The sequence below is a fragment of the Nymphaea colorata genome, chromosome 12 (genome assembly GCF_008831285.2).
Source record: "Nymphaea colorata isolate Beijing-Zhang1983 chromosome 12, ASM883128v2, whole genome shotgun sequence".
Classification (NCBI taxonomy): Eukaryota; Viridiplantae; Streptophyta; class Magnoliopsida; order Nymphaeales; family Nymphaeaceae; genus Nymphaea; species Nymphaea colorata.
Genome location: NC_045149.1, coordinates 22,473,074 through 22,494,163, shown reverse-complemented (window position 1 = coordinate 22,494,163; position 21,090 = coordinate 22,473,074). Strand labels below are relative to the sequence as shown.

At 39.5% G+C, this 21,090-nt stretch overlaps 2 protein-coding genes and 1 pseudogene across 2 annotated transcripts; 2 read left to right on the top strand and 1 right to left on the bottom strand.

The window, feature by feature from the left end:
* Nucleotides 1–1,395: 1,395 nt before the first annotated feature.
* Nucleotides 1,396–2,136, bottom strand: LOC116265326 (uncharacterized). Its single transcript, XM_031645875.1, has one exon. It carries the CDS (start codon nt 2,134–2,136, stop codon nt 1,396–1,398), a length of 741 nt encoding a protein of 246 aa, XP_031501735.1.
* Nucleotides 2,137–8,073: 5,937 nt separating this feature from the next.
* Nucleotides 8,074–12,346, top strand: LOC116265325 (putative receptor protein kinase ZmPK1). The gene is made up of 3 exons (XM_050080731.1): nt 8,074–8,762; nt 10,508–12,044; nt 12,111–12,346. Exons 1-3 carry the CDS (start codon nt 8,074–8,076, stop codon nt 12,249–12,251), a joined length of 2,367 nt encoding a protein of 788 aa, XP_049936688.1. The 3' UTR covers nt 12,252–12,346.
* Nucleotides 12,347–17,336: 4,990 nt separating this feature from the next.
* LOC116266121 (putative receptor protein kinase ZmPK1) lies at nt 17,337–20,837 on the top strand (annotated as a pseudogene).
* The last annotated feature ends 253 nt before the right edge of the window (nt 20,838–21,090 follow it).

The window sequence follows — 21,090 nt, the reverse complement described above, 5'->3', positions numbered from 1 at the left end:
GGCATTTGCCGTGAAGAATTTCGAAATCAGTTTTGTCCTTCAATGGTTTTGTGGGCAAACGGTTTAATAAATATGCTGCAGTTAAGACACAATCTCGCCAAAATTTCAAAGGAAATTTAGCTTGAAACCTAAGGGCGCGAGCTATGTTGAGGAGCTCCTTATGCTTTCCCTCGACAACTCCATTTTGTTGTGGGGTGCCGACACAAGAGTGTTGTCTTTCTATGCCCTTGGTTTGTAAAAATTAGGTCATATCATTGGAAAAAAATTCTAGGCCATTGTCACTACAAAACCTTTTTATCCTTGTGTGAAACTGATTTTCAACCATACAAATAAAATTTTGAATTACAAAAAAGGTTTCATGTTTGTAACGCATCAAATATACCCATGTGGATCTAGAAAAATCATCGACAATAGTCAAAAAATAATGTGCACCAGAAAGTGACTCCGTTTGGTAGCCTCCCCAAATATCACAATGAATCAATTGAAAACATCTGATAGTAGAGATTGAACTATTGGGAAATGGTAAACGAGATTGTTTGACAAGACGACAAATTGAAACAATGTTCATCAACATGAGACAAATCAAGAGAACTAAATAAAGTTTTGAGTCTAGAGAATGAAGGATGACCAAGACGGTAGTGCCATAAGGTTGAAGAATCCGGCATCACATGTGCAGCGGCTGGTTTCGCAATCTCCAAAACATATAGGCCATTCTCCAATTTACCCCGCCCAATCATCCTCTTCGAGTGATGGTCCTAAACAATGCAACAAAAATCATTAAAAATAACATCACAGTTATTTTCAGTGACAAGTTTAGGGAGTGAAACAAGATTAAATGAAAAGGCTGGGACACAATGAACATTGGACAACGTGAGAAATAGATTTAATCGAACCTGTCCTCTATGAGTGACAGGTGTGGTTGATCCATTTGGCATTTTAACATGATTACAATCAGCTGGAATAGGAAAAGAGAGAATAGAAATGGAGCTTGCCATATGATGGGTGGCTCTGGTATCTATAATCCACTTTGGTGAATAAATAGAACAAGCTATAGGCTGGAGTATCATACCTGCAATGTTAACTTTGGGGGTTTGTGTGTTTAAGAAATCCATGAATTGGCGGTACAAATCTGGAGTGAAGTTGACGCCACCGGTTGGAGATTTTGATGGTGAATGAGTGGGCAATAAAGCATCAGAAGTTGAAAAGTTTACCTTAGGCTGCTGGCTTTGAGAATTAGAGACGCCCCTCTTAGGAAAACCATGGATGTGATAGCAGCGGGCCTTAGTGTGCCCCATTCTTTCACAATGCTCACATTGCATACGTGGTTTGCCTTTAAACTTAACATTAAAGTCCCTATCATTATTTCGTCGTTGAATGGCTGCAGTAGAAATACTTTCAGATGGCAGAAATACTTTCAGATGGTAGAGAAACGTGGACTTCTCGTTGACGCTCTTCTTGAACAAGTAAAGCATAAGCACGTGGAATAGAAGGCGATGGCTCCATAAGAAGAATTTGGCTGCGAATAGCAGTGTAGCTTTCATTGAGCCCCATTAAAAATTCAAGCAAACGCTGTTGTTCATATATCTCCTTAACTTGTCGCATGGCACCACAATCATATGTAGGCAAAATAACATATGAATTATACTCATCCCATAGAGATTTAAGTTGAGTATAATAAACACTAATGGAGCACTGCAATTGTTTGCAGTTAATAATCTGCATTTGTATCTGATAAAGTCTAGGAGCATTGGACTGAGAAAACCGAATTTTAAGTTCAGTCCAAACATGCACTGCGTTGTTAGCAAAAACCACTATTGACGACAAGGTTTTATGAAGAGAATTCAGCAGCCAAGACAAAACCATATTGTTGCATCGCCCCCAAGAAACAACAAGAGATTTAGGAGATGTTGGTTTAGGAATAAAACCATCGACAAAACCAAGTTTGTTCTTGGCTGCCAAAGCAATTATCATAGCACGATGCCAAACTTCATAGTTTTCACCAGTTAAGGGTTGGGAAACAAGAACCGTATCAGGATTGTCTGAATGATGGAGATAAAAGGGATTGTCTTCGTCATATGCGTGTTGAGATGACACTCCTTCGTGAGGAAAATGTCCATCACCGGCTGGACTCTGCATCTGGTCTATTAGCTCAGATTACAGAGGTACTCAAATCTGTTCGCATCCCCCTCGATCGGTGGCCTGCCTGCGGATGCAATGGCCTGTTTAGTTTCCAAGGGGATCTTCTCCTCTGTCGCCTGAAATTTGGGCATTTTCCCAAATTCGGAGAGAAAAAACAAGGCGGAGAGTAGGAAGCAGAGGCGATTCTGCTGTCTTATAACGAGGTCGGCTGAAGCAAGGACGCAGACGCAGCAACAGCCGTTAAAACGTCTCACCCAAAACAGGGGAAATAAGGGTCGCCCAAAAACAGGGGAAATAAGGGACAGGCGGCCGAAAAAATTGCGATTCCAGCCGGCACCGGTGTCGGAATCGGTCGAACAGCGGACCGTTGGTAGCGCAACAGAGAGGCGATGATTCCTGTTCAGTCTCAGGGTGAGAGATGGTCGGTGGAAATAATGGCGAATTTCTGAAATTGGCAGGCAGTGGTTTGTGAAGAAGAAAAAAAGGTGCTGGGAAGGCGGCCGGAAATCTGGAGATTCCGGCCGGCTCAGGTGTCGGTTCCGGTCGAGCTTGGGCTCGTTAGAACCAGAACGAATAGAGGGTGCTGCCTGAGCACTATGGAGGCCAACGTTTGCCGGCGCCGGTGGTGGTAAACAGAAGAACAGGGGCTGCGTGCAGGATTTCTATTGAACATAGGAAGAAGGGTTTCTGCTGCAAGGAAACACTAGCAAGGCTTCCGTTGCGGAATCCTCTGGTGCTGCGCAAGATTAAGCACGAGCAGATGCTGCCCATGCTCGCCCTGGTCGACTTCGACCAGGCTCTGATACCATGATAAACAATGGACGGAAGAAAACTAAAATTGATTGATTGTATGGTAATCAAATTACAGTATTTATACAAGAGTGAGCATAACGTCCAAGAGTTATAGAGATTCAACTTGCCTATATCGACTAGATTTGCATAACGTCTAACACACAGGCTTGGTGAAATGACTGACTTGGTGAAATGACTGACTTGTTCGGTACAGCTTTGTTGATCTTCTGGACTCACGAGTTACCATCTTGCCATTAGCTGAAGGAATGGTCAGATGGGAAAACAGACAGCCATGGTGGCTTACGAGCAACGCATTATGGAAGACGACGGCTGCCAAGCGCAGCCGGTGTCATCGTACCTCCGACTTCTTAGCGACCTGGTGCTCACTGCTGCCGACGCCCGAGCCGTGACTTCCCAGGGAATCATCGACAATCAGCTCGGCAGCCTCGACGACGTCGTTGTGTTCTTCAATCGTCTCGGGCTAGGAGACACGCATGGGATCGACATGCTCTCGGAGATTCTAAAAAAGATTAATGAGCACTGTCAGCAGAAATGGATTTCATGGTGGGGCTGACCTGACGCGCACTTGTTTCAGGAGCCCGTGGGCGCACTGCACGTTTGCTGCTGCCATCATTCTACTTGTTCTTACTTTCGTCCAGTTTCTCTACGCCATCTTAGTCTATCACCTTCCCAAAAAAATTTAATGTCAAACCAAATTAAAAACTGCACTGTCAGTTTTTGTCGATCGAAAGAACTTGAGTAAGACGCAGACCTTTGAATCAAGTTATTTCTTTTATCATTCGTCTGTCTGAGCTTTCAATTGGTCCCATCTTCGTAAGGCTTGTCATTGAAGAGACTTAAAAGATTCTTTTGTTCTTTGTGAGCTTTAATTTCTTGATCTTTCGGTAATCAGGCTTTCATTTAATCACTGTCTTATTTGGACTTGATAAAATTGGGTTTGGTTTGTAAGCTTCATGCCAGATTCAGATTCAGTTTGACGTTTAGTTCAACTGTGCTTCTAGTTGGAACAGCTTAACCCTTGTTGTGTAAGGCGCCCAAATTCATTTCGTGCTGATCAAACCTGAATCTGAGCACTTACATTCACTCAAGCCTGTAACCAGAGCTGTGCAGCTTCCTGCTTAGCTATCAGTGCCTAAGGCAAAAAAAAAAAAGATATCAAAAGAAGAAGCGTTCACATTGGAAGAATTTAGAGAAAATCCGCAACAAATTTCATATTCCTAAATCATGAATAATCAGTAACAACTCATGGCTGATTTTCATACACTTAGATGACAAGATAACGCTTTCTAACTTGTGGCAGACATTCCTTTCTTAGCAAGTGCTTAAACATGACAATTGCCTCTTCAATTTTAAACTTGAAATATGAAAGATTCAGACCCAAAAATATTGAGGTAGCAGAAATAATGTGTGACATTTGGTTGGGTTTATTTTCATAAAAAAGGCAGTCGACCTCCACAAAAATCTCAATCAAGGTTATGTGCTGTTAATGGGCTTTAGAAGGTTCACTTTTGAAGATTTGAAGAAGGCTACAAACTATTTTAGTGATGAAATCCAAGGGGTGGATCAGGGTTGGTTTATAAATGAGTCCTAAAAGATAAGGGAGTTGTGGTTGTAAAGAAGCAAGAGGGTTGGAGACACGGATCAGAAGGACAATTTTGGAGTGAGATGAGCACCATTGGATTCCTTTACTGTGATGTGAAAGGACTCCTTTATAAACAAACCCCGATGCAGTACCCCTTAACAGCCACAACTCTCTTTATCTTCTGGGATTCCTTTACAAATTAAACCACCCCCCATCAGAGCCACAACTCTCTTATTCTCGTTCATCACTATGATTTGAAAGCACAAAATCTTCTTCTGAACAAGGATTTCCTGCCACAAGTGGCTGACTTTGGTCTATCCAAGATTTTTGACAGAAGTGGAAATAACATTTGAATTTTATAAGGTGAGGGGCACAAGATGTCCAGTGGACCCTAAGTGGATGTTGAACCTATCTAGGTCGATGTATACAACTATGGCATTTTGGTGCTGGAGTTGGCGACTGGCCAAAGTTCCACTGGATCTCCACAAATAGGTGAGAATGGAGAAGTTGGATACAGACAACTCATTCCATGGATTAGAGAAATGGCGAGAAGGAACCGGAAGTGGGTGGAAGAAAAAGCAGATCCACAGTTTGAATTTTATAAGGTGAGGGGCACAAGATGTCCAGTGGACCCTAAGTGGATTTTGAACCTATCTAGGTCGATGTATACAACTATGGCATTTTGGTGCTGGAGTTGGCGACTGGCCAAAGTTCCACTGGATCTCCACAAATAGGTGAGAATGGAGAAGTTGGATACAGACAACTCATTCCATGGATTAGAGAAATGGCGAGAAGGAACCGGAAGTGGGTGGAAGAAAAAGCAGATCCCCAGGTCTCCGAAATGTACAACTCAAGCGTGGAAATTCTAATTGGCTTTGTAGTACACAGAAGAAGAAAGGAATGGAAGATCAACCATGAGTCATGTTGTGGATGCCATCACAGTTGCATGGCCTTCTCCAATAATACTTAATCACAGTTTAAGGGATTTGAGAAGCCCGATTAGAGTACATGGAGATGATTATTTTCAATTTCTTTTTCATTACAAAGAAGCACATGATGTTTATTTTAATTGTCACTGTTCACCAAAATTTCTGCCAACCATAAATTTTGACGTATCTAAGCTTTCCCTATCCATATAATGACACATGGTTATCAAATTTCCAAGAATTGATCAAGAAACAGGTGTATACATGACAAAATTGGCGGCCCGCCCAACATGTGATAAGCAATGTACATAATTTTCAAAATAGATATTTCCCCTGGAATATGAATAGTTGGTGTGTCCATGGTTCTTTTTGGAGTATTCGATTGATGGGTCTTTTCAAGATCGTTTGAACAACTAGCTGAACCAAATAAATGGAAGTGCATCCATTGCAGGCCCGCTGTCTCCAAGATAGATATATAAATGAAACACTTCCTCATGATCTTTATACTTTACCTTTCATACTCTATATTTTGGGTAAAGATTGGCTCAAATCAGTAAGCGCATCTCGAATTTTTTTTGTCTTATAACTACAATGAAACTGAAATTAAAAAAAAAAGCATGTCAAAACATGATTGTCACAAGCAATCGCTCGTGTGTGTCTACGTTTACATTTCTGAGACGCAGTGTCTAGCTTGACAGACACGGTCTTAGGGTGCACACAGTTCAACAACTTATAAGCCGTGCACTTCACGGTTGAGAGTGAAACTAATGAACTCCAAAATGGAAATTGATTACGTCTCTACCTGCCAGCATAAGTTTATACGTTGGTCATTAATAGTAGGGACCTGAGCATCATTTCCATCACGAAGCAGCTTGAGTTGAGGGACCAGAGCTAGATTCCATCAACTCTGCTATAGAGAATTTCAGGCTACCATTGAAAATCATCAAAACCTCTGGTGTCATGGCTGAATACAAGCACACATTTGCCCCTTTGGCGATGAATGATAAAAAATTAGTTGTCTTTCCATGTAAGTGACAGCTAATAGTTGCTCAACTATGGAAGTTGGAAAGATGATAATTTTGATCCCTTGAATATTTCAGCAGCTTGCTTATTAATTATCATGAAAGCTATCATTTCCTTCAACAATAATTTTCTTTCAGAAAGGCTCGTTTGTCATTAGATTCTGATCATCAACATTAAAACTTTGGAAAAGGCACTCTTGTTATTCCTGTGCTTCTGTGGTCGTCGTCTAGAATTAAAAGCCATTGTTGGACATTCGGTTCCTGAACTTTGGAAAAATCACGACAATGCATTGGTTTCTCCATTGGAAAATGACTCTTGGAACAAATAAAGCTTTCATCATATTTTTGGCACTCTGGTGCTCTCTAGTTCAAGTTGCCATCACCAAATTAACTTCGACCTCTAAACCTGACCCTCCGTGCACTTCACGGTTGAGAGTGAAACTAACGAACTCCACCTTACTCGCTGGTCCATGGCAGCGAGAAACGCCAATGGAGATGAGCAAAAGTCACGGCATGCGACAAATTATACTTGCTATTCAGAGAGACTTAAGTCTTTGCCGATCGGTACCGCCATTGTTGTCATTATTTTCCTCGAAAATAGACATAATTTTGATAGATTATATCCGTGGCACATGACTGACAGCGTATTTCAAAAATATTTTATGCAAAACAGTACAAACAGATCTTTTAGGATGCCTAAACCAAGTCTACATTCTAGTTGACTTCATCAGGGTCGATCCCCGAATTCAATCATATGCTACCTTTTAGTTGCATCAATGTGTGGTTAATTTCTTGAAACCGAAGATAATAACACTATAGTATGTGATTTTTTTTACGTTGAAATCCTTAAATCAATTCAGATTCCAGGCAACTCAAAAGTTGATTCCTGTCAAATCACCTCCATGATTGCATTTATATCATTGAATTATTAAAATGATCATGACTTATGGAGTTTTGATGACCCTTCTCTTGTATCCCATTTTTCAAAACAGCGGACAAGATGGTGAGATGGACACAACAAATATACAATAAGGAAAGGGAAAAAAAGGAGGCTGAATATTTTAGATTTTTATTTAAGAAAATGTACATTTTGAACTTTTAACTTTTTTCATAACCCATTTTTGTCATTTTAAAAATCTTCCTTTTTAATGTTTAAAGATATCTTGGCCATTACATTCCTTATGCACAATTTTTATGCAAAGGGTGTGAACAAACAGTGAATTTCCTCCATGAATTCAAAGTCAAGGAATGTGTCCTTAAATTTCTTATCCGTTGATGGAGGCGTTTGAGTCAAGTAAAGAGTAGTTGACCCGCTGTTTGTCTACTCAATGCAAGTTATAAGGACAAGATCACCGGCCTACTGCACCAGCCACCAGCATCTTCGTTCCTTCTCTACTCTCTTTTTCTCAGAGAGAACTTAGAGGAGTGTCCCATAACTGGTTGAACTAATGAACCAGTGAAAATCTGGTCCTCAGTTTGATTTTCGTGTGCCCTATTATTTTTTAACTAACCGGTGTACTGCTTCTCTTTTCACGAAACAACCCTAAGTTCTCTTGGCGGAGAAAGAGAAAGGGCTTCAGCTGTTCTCATCATGAGGATCATTACGTCGGTGGGATGCAGTAGTCTCTTCTTTGTCATGCTAACAGCTGTTCCCTTCATCCTTGCCGCGTCTCGGCCTTCGAATGCCCTGTACCGAGGCGGCTCCCTCTCTGTGGAGAGGTCTTCCGCAGACGTTCTTATTTCAGAGCAAGGAACGTTCAAGGCAGGGTTCTACCAAGTTGGCGAGAACGCTTTCTCCTTTGCCATCTGGTTTTCTGAGACGCTCGACCGGCAGAAGACGGTCGTCTGGATGGCTGACAGGGACTGGCCTGTTAACAGCAGGGGCTCTCGGCTATCCCTCCGAAAGAGAGGCGATCTAGCCCTGCTGGATGCAGACGCCAATGTCGTGTGGACGACGGCCACCACCACCACCAACACCACCGCCGGTGCCGGAGAGGTAGCGGAGTTGTGGGAAACCGGGAACCTCGTGCTGATGGATGGGGACATGAGAGTGGTGTGGCAGAGCTTCGACCACCCGACGGATACATTGCTGCCAGGGCAGCCATTAACGAGGTCCTTGCGGTTAGTGTCGAGAGCAGCCGAAGGCATTTACACCACGGGGTATTACGTTGCTCACTTTAATGACGACAATGTGCTGAGCTTCATTTACGATGGGCCCAACACGTCCAGCATCTACTGGCCCAACCCTGACTATAGTGTCTTCCAAAACGGAAGGACGAGGTACTTACTTCATTACTTTGAAGGCATAACTGATGCATTTTTCATTTTTTATTCTTTTCGTGTGGCCATGCATATTAGAAGACCTAGAAGGAATATGGGATCATTTGGATGCCACAAAACTACTTTTTGAGAAAGAATCCAACTTTGATAGAACTTGATTTTCAAAAGGGAAGTAAATAACCTTGCCTTTCGTATATAGATGACTTATCTGTCAACTTTTCCATTACCGCGACAAAAAACTTTGCCTTACGTAAAGTTGCTAGAGTAGGTTCTTCACTCAATACTGCGTTTTAGGTATGTTATTGGAACAAAAAGACCAATTGATAGAAACTCACTAAATACTGTGGGAGTTTTTGGATGATAACCAAAGACTAGTTTTGGAGGTTTTTCTTTTCATTTTTTCCATCGAATCTTGGTTTTGAGATGTCATCCAAACACCGTCCAAAAGGCCTCATAAAAAAAGGGGTTAAAAGAAAACCAAGTTATAATTAAACGTGAGAGTGAAAAAAACCTAATTCCCCTCATATTATTCATATAAAACCCTAGCTTTGGATATGACATTGAAGAAAATGAATCAACTGGTTCATTCACTTCTTGAAACCCATCATAACACTACAAAACTGAGTTTCACTAAAAATTTTTCATAAAATTGGGTTTCATGATGATGTGTCAGCCAAACACCCCCTAATTTTGGAAAACTTTGCGTTTGAGGGTCTCATCCAAATGTCCCTATATGTTTGCAGTAAGAATCATGCCATAATAATTTCTCACGAAACAAACCATTCTAAATCACATAAGGATAGTACTGTTAGAAAATGTATTTCTTAATCCGATTCTCCTCACTTTTCAACGTTAACTATTAAATAAACAACAAAGAGAATCCAATAAAGCATACTAATGTTCAGTGGTTGGTTTTTCTTCCTTTTTTCTTTTTAGTCTTGCACTTTTTAATTTGTACTTCAAAATTTTAATCAATTAAAATTTTCAATTTTATTTGACTTAGCTGACTTCTTCTTTCTTTACGCTAAAATGATTAAATAAAAAAACCATGATTTTAACAGCATTAGTAGTAGTCTCGCATGTAACGTGAGGAAAAGTAAGAACATACAAGTACTCCCTTCAACGAGCCATTTTGCCTTGGGCCAACATCATAGGTGTGTGTATATATATATATATATATACACACCTATGATGTATATATTGATGACACTAGCTTTTCAGAATCACTCAACTTTCTAATTAATGTCATTTGATCCACCATGATGGATGACAAAGAGAAAAATGTGATTGGACATTTTCGTTATATAACATTAGGTTATACATTTTTCTCATTGTTTTCCTATCAACCATTTATTTTCTTTAGATGGACAGCCCTAATTAGATGGCTAGGTGACTCTGAATAGCTAGAATCATCATTCACTTAAAATATAATTATAAATTATCTTAAGCACTTTAATGACTCTTCCAAGTTACATGCTAAATTATAAAACCCCCAAATAACTCTAGCTTTTCTGTTGACAATAAGTTGCAGTAAATATTTGTGATTCGTTCATTTCTAGCATTAATAATCAATGTCACTGCACCAAAATCATGTTACTTTAGTAGGTTACAATTTGATTAGAGTATTTAAATAACCCAAAACTCTCCAACTGACCAAGTAAAATGATTCCTGCTCTTTAAAATATTCCCAAAATGCTTTATATATGCCAAACTGAAATGCCTTTTCCCTTGGGCTTCCTTCACAGTTATAATAGTTCAAGGTACGCAATTCTTGATGACATGGGACGATTTATCTCAAGCGATAGGCTGAAATTTTCTGCATCAGATTTTGGTTTAGGAGTCAAGAGAAGATTAACAATGGATCTTGATGGTATTCTCAGGCTCTATAGCCTCAATCATACAATAAAAGACTGGGAAGTTTCATGGATGCCGGTTTTGGAGAGATGTAGAGTACATGGCCTTTGTGGGGAAAATGGAATATGTGTTTATAAACCATCCCCTACATGCACTTGTCCTCATGGCTTTGAAATGAAAGTTCCAACTGATTGGAATCAAGGATGCAAACCAGAATTCAATATTGTTTGCAATAGAACCGAAGTGAAATTTATTCAGCTTCCACATACTGATTTCTATGGCTATGATCTAAACTACCAAACAAAAGTATCATTGGAAGCTTGCCAAAACATATGCAAAAGTGACTGCAACTGTCGTGGTTTCGGATATAGGCTGGATGGAGAGGGAAATTGCTACCCAAAGAGCATTCTCTTAAGTGGCCAATCTGGTTCTCACTTTTTTGGCGACATGTATATAAAAATTCCCAAACAGGAGAACCTTACCGGCACGTTTGACCAATCCAATGCAGGTTGTTCAAAAGTAAGTTCACCTAAAAAATTAGATAGAGATTATGCATCCGGCAAAGCACAGAGAGACTATTTAAAGTACCCAATTGGGTTTGTTATAGCTTTTGGGGTGGCAGAAATAATCTGTGTGGCATTTGGATGGTTTTACATTCACAAGAAAACAGTTGACCTTCGTAATCTCAATCAAGGTTATGTGGTTGTATCAATGGGCTTTAGAAGGTTCACTTTTGAAGAGTTGAAAAAAGCAACAAACAATTTCGGTGATGAAATCGGAAGGGGAGGGTCCGGGGTGGTTTATAAAGGACTCCTAGATGACAAGAGAGTTGTGGCTGTAAAGAAGTTAGAGGGTTTGAGCCATGGATCAGAAGCACAGTTTTGGAGTGAGGTAAGCACCATTGGAAGAATAAATCATATGAATTTAGTGACTATGTTTGGATTTTGTGCTGAAAAGCAGAAAAGGTTGTTAGTTTACGAGTATTTGGAAAATGGGTCACTGGAGAAGAACTTGTTTAGCAATAGTACTATGCTTACTTGGCAAAATAGGTATAATATTGCACTTGGTACAGCAAAGGCTCTTGCTTATCTTCATGAGGAATGCTTAGAATGGGTTCTTCACTGTGATGTGAAGCCACAAAATGTTCTTCTGGACAAGAATTTTCAGCCAAAAGTGGCTGACTTCGGTTTGTCCAAGCTTTTCGATAGAGGTGGAAATAACAATTCTGAATTTTCTAGGGTGAGGGGAACAAGAGGTTACATGGCTCCTGAGTGGATTTTGAACCTACCCATCACATCCAAGGTTGATGTTTACAGCTATGGCATTTTGGTGTTGGAGTTGGTGACTGGCCGAAATTCCACTGGATTTCAACAGATAGGTGAAAATGGAGAAGGGTACAAACAACTGATTCCATGGATTAGAGAAATGGTGAGAACAAATCAAAACTGGGTGGAAGAAATAGCAGATCCTATGTTGTTTGGATTGTATGACAAGTCAAGCATGGAAACTCTAATTAAGGTGGCTTTGTTGTGCATTGAAGAAGAAAGGGATGTAAGACCAAGCATGAGCCAAGTCGTGGATTCTATCACAGTTGCTTGCCTTGTTGTCAAAGAAATGAATGAAGAAATTGAGTAATCCCAATCATCTTACTGGTTGCTTGGGCAACTACTTTTGGTTGTTTGTTTTGTGCTGATGTCATACCTTATGTTATTGTGAATTTATTTGGGCAATTGTAATATGCTTAGTCTTGCATTAATTCATGGATGTCATTATATATGTGACGATATGTAGGGGGGTGATTGGATTAAGTTGAGGTCACCTATTACTTAAGTTTCTCCATTAGCTATAAGTTTGTATTCTCCTCCCAGCAACTTCCCGTTGGAACTCTTTTCTGTACTATTCCATTTGGCTTCACTAATCAATTATATATATATATATATATATATATATATATATCCACTACACATGCCCTCCTACCAGGACAAAAAGGTATAAGTGTAAAAAGAATTTTCCTAGAAGTTGAAATTACCCTTGAGAAAATGAAGAACTCAAAAAGATTAAAGGCATCTGCCCATTTTCTCACCCAAGCAGGGGCGGAAGGAGGGGGGCACCCGCCAGGGCCATGGACCCACCCCAGCCAATTGAAAAAAAAAAATTACATTGAAAACATTGAAAATTTTTTGTTGCGCCACATATAATTTGGATTCGAATTTAGTTTGGCACTATCCGGATCCAGAGGTAGGACTGTTCTTCTCTCTCCTAAAAAAAATCCTGGCTCCACCCCTGCACCTAAGTAAGCGATATTTCCACGTAACAAGCATCGCTTTCATCTCGTGGCTATGTCTCAAGCATCAAGTGGCCTTCTCCAATAAGGTAATCATAGTTTAAGGGTTTAGAGTAGGACTGCACATGAGTCCAGCTTGGGGCAGCAGGTGGAGCTTGAACCAAGTAAAAAAAAAGTCGAGCTGGAGCTCGGCTTGAACTCGATTCATGCTACATAGACCATGCTCAAGCTCGAGATTGATTTGGGTAACTCGTTTAACTTGTTTCCGTTTGTTTAATTTGTCTTGTTTATTTTAACCAATTTAACTCATTAAATAGTTTAAGTGCTTTTTTTAATTAATTCAACAATGAATGGCCAACTAACAGAAAATTCCAGGCAAGAATGCACATATTATGCATCCAAATATCCCCCAAAGAAAAACTTAACAACAAAAGGTCTTTCGTTCATGACACAGTTATGTAGTCGCAGCTACGCTAAGATAAAGCCTGATTTGGCTCAACTCATTGTGCAGCCTAATCTTGAGAAGCCCGATTAGAGTACATGGAGATGATTATTTTCAATTTCTTTTCTATTACACAGAAGCACATGATGTTTTGTTTCAATTGTCATTTTCATCAAATTTCTGCCAACCATACATTTATACTGACAGAAGGTGTGTTCCTGAAACCAGTAGCGTATTCATGACAACATTGATGGCCTTCAAGAAACCCGTGTATTCATGACAACATTGGTGGCCATCACAGCATGTGACCGGGAATATGTTTCCAACACAGAATATTTCCCCTGCATATGAATAGTTGGTCTGTGCATAGAGATTTTTGGAGTATTCGATTAGTGGGTATTTTCCCGGATCATTTCAACCACTAGCTGAGCCAAATAAAAGTAAATGCATATACACAGTGCAAACATCCTGTCTGCAAGATAGATAAATGAAACACTTCCTAATGATCCTTATTTACCGAGCATATTCTATATTTTCAATAAAAATGTTGTTGGGTGAACTTGAAATTTCATTCAATATTGAATCAAATCAGTAAGCACATGTCTCGAATTTTTTGTCTCATAACCACAGGGAAACTGAAATTTTAGAAAAAAACATGTTAAAACTTGATTGTCACAACCAATCAGTCGTGTATGTTTCGATTTACATTATAAGACACAGTGTCTAGCCTAACAAACATGCTATTAGGCTGCGCGCATGCCAACATCCAAGCCATGGACACACTCATACAAGATGCTGGTAAACCAGCATTTTGATAGCGTATCAATCTTCCCCTGTGAAATATAAGCTGGATTTTAGGTCGCTGTTCTGTGAATCATCCAGCTACTGCCTCCTAATCTTCTCCATGAGCAATAAAACCTTGAAAGGTCTTGACTTTCTACCAAGGCTAGAGTCTGATATTTCCAAAGCGGGAAATTCTCTTGGTTAAGGTGAAGAGCAATGAATTTAGAGAATTTGGGAAAGGGGATAAATTGCGGCAGAAGAAGGAGTGGGTACTGGAGCAGCCTAAACTATCTAGCTCGGATACGATGAAAAAAACATAGAAGATAACGATTCTTTTACAACCTATATCTATGGAAAGCATACAGTTATTATCATCCGCATTAGGATGGAAAGCATACAGTTATGGTAATCCGCATTAGGATAGAAAGCATAAATAGAAAACATTAACTGTATCTATCAGCATCTTCAAACACTAACGGATTTACACACCAAAGCATTTGCCTATCATTTCCTAATTTAATGCTGCGAGATCGAGTTTGATAAAATTTTTTTATCAAACTGATGATGGACAATTGGTTCCGACAAGGCAAGTGACCTACCCATGGGCGAAGGACAAAACCCCCCACTCAACCTTTTGTTCCATAGAATACCGGGCTTGTTTCTTGTGCCTGAGTTACCTTCATTGTACTTCAACTTGCACGTTGGTGACTACTTTTTGTTTACAACATGTACATAGATTTGATCCCTTCATTTCAGCAGCTTGCTTATTAAGTATCATGCAAAACTATCATTTCCTCTGACAATAATCTTTCTTTCAGAAAGGCTCGTTTGTCATTGATTTCTGATCATCAACATTAAAACTTTGGAAAAAGCTTTCTTGTTGTTCCTATGCTTATGTCGTTGTGGTCTATGGTCTAGGTGAGAAAACATTAATTAAAAGCCATTGTTGGACATTCGGTTCCTGAACCTTGGAAAAATCATGACTATGCATTATTGCTTTCTCCATTGAGAAACGACTCTTGGAACAAATTAAGCTTTCATCATATTTTAAGCTTTTATCATATTTTTGGCACTTTAATCGGTGGTGTTCTCCAAATCAAGTTGCCATCCCCAAATTAATTTCGTCTTTGAAACGTCTTTGAAACGTTACGTACCGTGTACGTCACGGTTGATAGTGAAACGAATCAACTCCACCAGACTCGCTGGTCCATAGCAGAGAGACGCCGTTGGAGAAGAGCAAGTCACAGAATACACAAATTATACTTACTTTAATTTCAGAGAGATTTAAAGTCTCTGTCGATGGGTACCTCCATTAATATTGTCATTGTTTGCATTGAAAATGGTTGGATCCTATTGATTGAGATTGAGGACCGAGAAAAGGTCAAATTTTGATAGATTGGGTTGCATTCCGAACTGCTTGTCTTTACTCGAAGGTATACTCCAATTTCGATATAATATATCGGATTGGGTAAATAAACCAAGAACCAGATTTGGTTTTCGATTGCAGATGTTGCGCAATTGGATCTAGGCAGAAGCGATTTTGAAAAAATGAAATTTTAACATTAATATTTTCAAACATTTTATTTGGCATTTGCAGTTTTAAATTTGAAAAATCTTGGTAGAGCACTATGGTATTTGACCCTTGGACCGCTCAGCCCCTCCAGGAAGAAAAAAAAATTGGATTCGCCCCTGGATATAAGTTTGGTTTCTAAAAATCAAGTGAGATTTTGATACAGGAACGGAACTGCGCTAAGGGTCGACATGCATTCGGTTTAGATTTTTCTTATGCAATTCCCGATTTGGATTTGCACAAATTGACCCTGAAAATTTGAGTTGTTAAACGTACAAAAAAAAAATCAGTTGAATTCTATAGATTGCCAAGCTTTTATTCTTTGATGAAAAAGTTGCAAACCATTCGCGTGTGCCCCTTGACGAGGGGCAGAGATCAGAAACGTCCTCCTCTTCTTACGCGTGGAATTTGCTTGGAACGGACGGATTTTTGACAGAAGCCTGTTAAGAAAAACAAACAAATAAACTCTCCTCTCACACTCACAAGAGGGGGTTAGAAGCAACAAGGAAGAAGACAACGATTTACGTGATTCGGAACAATAATCTCCTACGTCCACGGTCGCACAGATCTCTTGTATTCTCTCTCTCAGATGAACACACAGAACAGACACTCACAAGCGGCGGTCATCCTCAAAACTTAAGGATTAGGGCAAACCCGCATTTGTACAGAATGACATATATGCCCTTACATATGAAAAAAAATTCCGCGGTATTGTAAATGAGTGTCCAGTATGGATCAAGTTCCATACACCAACAAAGCCTCCTTCAGCCTTTCAAAATTTTTTTATGCAAAAATAGTATAAACAGATCTTTTAGATGCCTAATCCAAATCTAATTCATAGGTGGCTTCGTAAGGATCGATACCTGAACCCAATCATACTCTTTCTTTTTTGATGCATCAAAGTGAGGTTAATTTTTGGCAATCAAGAACATTAATCCCATCATCCAAACAAGGGACGAAGACCTCAGGATCCCGAGATATGTTAGCATTAGACGGTGAGAAGTTAACTTAACTTGCATGTAACTGCTCATCCTAACAACCCCCGCCGGTGAAATTTAAGAGTCTAAGACATGCGACTTATCGAACCACCCATTTGAGCTATGCCCCTCTAAGCAAGGTGAAGTAATTTATTCAAACCCAAATAATGACACTATACATAATGTGATTTTCTATGGTAGAAATCCTGTAACCCGTTTCAGGTTCCAGGCAACTCAAAAATTTGGTTCCTGTCAAATCAACTCCATGATGCTGCACTTACATCATTGAATTAGTGAAAAGAAAGTGAGCCATAGAGTTTTGAGGACTCTTCTTTTGGATCCCATTTTCCAAAACGGAGGAGCAACAGTTGGATTTTCCTTGAACTCAGAGTCAAGGAATGGGTCACCAGCGTCCTTATCTGTCGATGGAGGCGTTCGATTCACGTCAAGAATAGTCGACCCAGCTATTAATCCACTCATCACAGCTTACAAGAACAAGATCACCGGTCTACCACACCAGCCACCAGCGAACATTCCTTGCCTTTACTCCTATTTGGCTTTCTTCTTTTTCTTTGTTCTTACCTTAGTTGGTCAATGAAACTTTAATAGTCAGTTTGAGTTTCCTGGGCAATACTGATGAAACTTAAATAGTCAGTTTGATTTTCCAACAGACCAGTGTACTGCTTCTCATGCACGTTTGGAAACAGCCCTAGACCACCCTTAGAGGGGCATCCGCCGTTCTCATCATGAAGATCATTGCGTCGGTGGGATGGAGTAGTCTCTTCTTTGTCATGGTAACAGCTCTTCCTATCATCCATGCCTTGTCTCCGCCTTCCAGTGTCCTGTACCGAGGCAGCTTCCTCTCTGTGGAGAGGCCTTCCGTGGATGTGCTTGTTTCGGAGAAAGGGACGTTCAAGGCAGGGTTCTACCAAGTGGGCGAGAACGCTTTCTCCTTTGCCATTTGGTTTGCCGAGACGTTCGACCGTCAGGCAACAGTCGTCTGGATGGCTAACAGGGACCGGCCAGTAAAGAGCAGGGCGTCTGGGCTGTCATTCCGGAGAGGAGGCGACCTCTACCTGGAGGACGCAGACGGCAGCGTCATGTGGACGACCACCAACAAGGATGGCACGAATGCGGGAGTGGTTGCAGAGTTGCAGGAAACGGGTAACCTGTTACTGTTGGACGGCGAGAGGAGGGTGGTGTGGCAGAGCTTCGACAACCCGACGGATACGTTGCTGCCGGGGCAGCCATTGACCAGGTCCATGCGCTTGGTGTCCAGAGCAGCTGTGGGCGTCTACACCACCGGGTACTTCGTTGCCCACATCAATGACGACGGCGTGCTGAGTTTTATGTATGACGGGCCCTACACGTCCAGCGTCTATTGGCCCAACCCTGACTATGATGTCTTCCAGAACGGAAGGACCAGGTACTTACTTAGTTTGGAGCCATAGCTCAGGCGATTTAATTTGTATATGTAGTTTATTTGCTTCATATCGCTAAAGTTACATGTAAACTTGACGGTATAATTAATAAAAATTATTTGTCAATTAATCCTAAGTTCTTACTGACATAAGTTCAGGTCAGTATACCAAAACACTAAAACTATCTTCAAGGAAAGACACATTCAAGTTCATTAGCTTATATTATCTGAATTATGTCCAAATTAATTAGTTTTTATTAGCATAAAAGATAATTATTTTTTTAGATTGACTAACTAAAATCTCATAAATTGTTATTTGATTTTATATCTTTAACCTTTTAACAAAAATTGTAGATTTGTTAATTGTCATTATTTTCGTACTTTTTTGTCTGCAATTCAAAAATCTAATCAGTTAAAAGTTTTAACTTGTTTTTTATTTAACTCATGACCTTTTTATGTGTTTATGTTAATGATTCAATTAAAATGCGTTGGCAGGTCCATACATTGCCCATAAAGTAGTCAATGCAAAGCCATATAGGGTCATATGTAGTTATAAATATAATCCCTATTATCAACACATTCAGAGTCAGATTCAATCGAATGGTCCGTTTGATTAAAGTTAATAAAGAGAACATAAGAAGCCTCTTCATAAGGACAAAACAATAAAGCAACAAAAATACCATTTCTTCTCATCCTTTAACTTGTTTATTTTGCAGTAACAATATTAATGTCCCTGCACCTGATTTACTTGATTAATTATCAGTAGTATTACAACATGTAGTCTTTTAATCTCCCTCTCTTTCACACACTACCATACCTGTAATATGATTCTGCTGTCTAAATTATTACATATTGTTAAGACGGTTGGTCTTAATTTAAGCTTCTATAGTTTATTATGTCAATCTGTAACACCGTTTTGCTTGAAAATCTTTCATAGGTATAATAGTTCAAGGCACGCAATTCTGGATGACATCGGTCAATTTATTTCAAGTGATGGGTTGCAATTTTTTGCACTAGATTTTGGCTTAAAAGTCAACAGAAGATTAACGATGGATTTTGATGGAATTCTGAGGCTGTATAGCCTCAATAACACAACAAAAGACTGGCAAGTTTCATGGATGCCAAAATTGGTAAGATGTAGAGTCCATGGCCTTTGTGGGGAAAATGGTATTTGTTTTTACAAACCATCCCCCACATGCACTTGTCCTCCTGGTTTTCAAATGAAAGATCCTACTGACTGGAGTCAAGGATGCAAACCAGAATTTGATATTGTTTGCAACAAGACAGAAGTGAAGTTTATTAAGCTTCCACATACAGATTTCTATTTGTATGATTCAAATTACCAACTACAAACATCAATTGAAGCTTGCATGAACATCTGCAAAAGTGACTGCAACTGCCGTGGTTTTGGATATAAGCTGAATGGAGAAGGAAATTGCCTTATAAAGAGCATTCTTTTTAATGGACAATCTGGCCCTCACTTTGTTGGCGATATGTATGTCAAAATTCCCATTAAAATGAACTTTACAGCCAGCAGTATTGACAATTCCAAACTGGATTGTCCAAAGTTATATTTACCTAAAGTCGGCAAAGCACATGAAGACAATTTAAAATATCTACTCGGTTTTGTTATAGCATTTGGGATTGCAGAAATAATGTGTGTGACATTTGGATGGGTTTATTTTCATAAGAAAACAATCAACCTCAGAAATCTCAATCAAGGCTATCTGGCCGTTACAATGGGCTTTAGAAGCTTCACTTTTGAAGAGTTGAAGAAAGCCACAAACAATTTCAGTGATGAAATTGGTAAGGGAGGATCCGGGGTGGTTTATAAAGGAGTCCTAGAGGATAAGAGAGTTGTGGCTGTAAAGAAGCTAGAAGGTTTGAGCCATGGATCAGAAGCACACTTTTGGAGTGAGGTAAGCACCATAGGAAGAATCAATCACATGAATTTAGTGACTATGTCTGGATTTTGTGCTGAAAACCAGAAAAGGCTGTTAGTTTACGAGTACTTGGAAAATGGGTCATTGGAGTAGAACTTGTTTAGCAATAGTACTATGCTTACTTGGGAAAGTCGGTATAATATTGCACTTGGTACAGCAAAGGCTCTTGCTTATCTTCATGAGGAATGCTTAGAATGGGTTCTTCACTGTGATGTGAAGCCACATAATGTTCTTCTGGACAAGAATTTCCAGCCAAAAGTAGCTGACTTTGGTCTGTCCAAGCTTTTCGATAGATGTGAAAATAACATTTCTGAATTTTCTAGGGCGAGGGGAACAAGAGGTTATATGGCTCCAGAGTGGATTTTGAACCTACCCATCACATCCAAGGTTGATGTTTACAGCTATGGCATTTTGGTGCTGGAGTTGATGACTGGCCGAAATTCCATTGGATCTCAGCAGGTAGGTGAAAATGGAGAAGTTGGAAACAAACAATTGGTCCCATGGATTAGAGAAATGCTGAGAACAAATCAGAACTGGGTGGAAGAAATAGTAGATCCACAGTTGTCTGGAATGTATAACAGCTCAACCATGGAAATTCTAATTAAGGTGGCTTTGCAGTGCATAGAAAAAGAAAGGGATGAAAGACCAACCATGAGTCAAGTTGTGGATTCCATCACAGATGCATGCCCTGTTGATAAAGAAATTTACTAATCCTAATTTTCTAGTTGCTTGTTTCAACCACTTCATCATTGTTACTTATTTCATCATGTACGTTAGTGTAGATTTATTTGGACAATATAGTGCGCTGAGTCTTGCAATAAAGCAAAGATGGTTATCATGCCGGCGGAGCGCTCCTATCAATTAATAAAGTCTATCTGTGAAGTGTAATTCTGTGTTCCATTTGTTGTTAATTACTGTTATGTATATATATATATATATATATATATATATATATATATATATATATATATATATATATATATATGTATGTGTGTGTGTGTGTGTATATATATATATATATACATCACAGTAATTAACAAGATATATATATATAG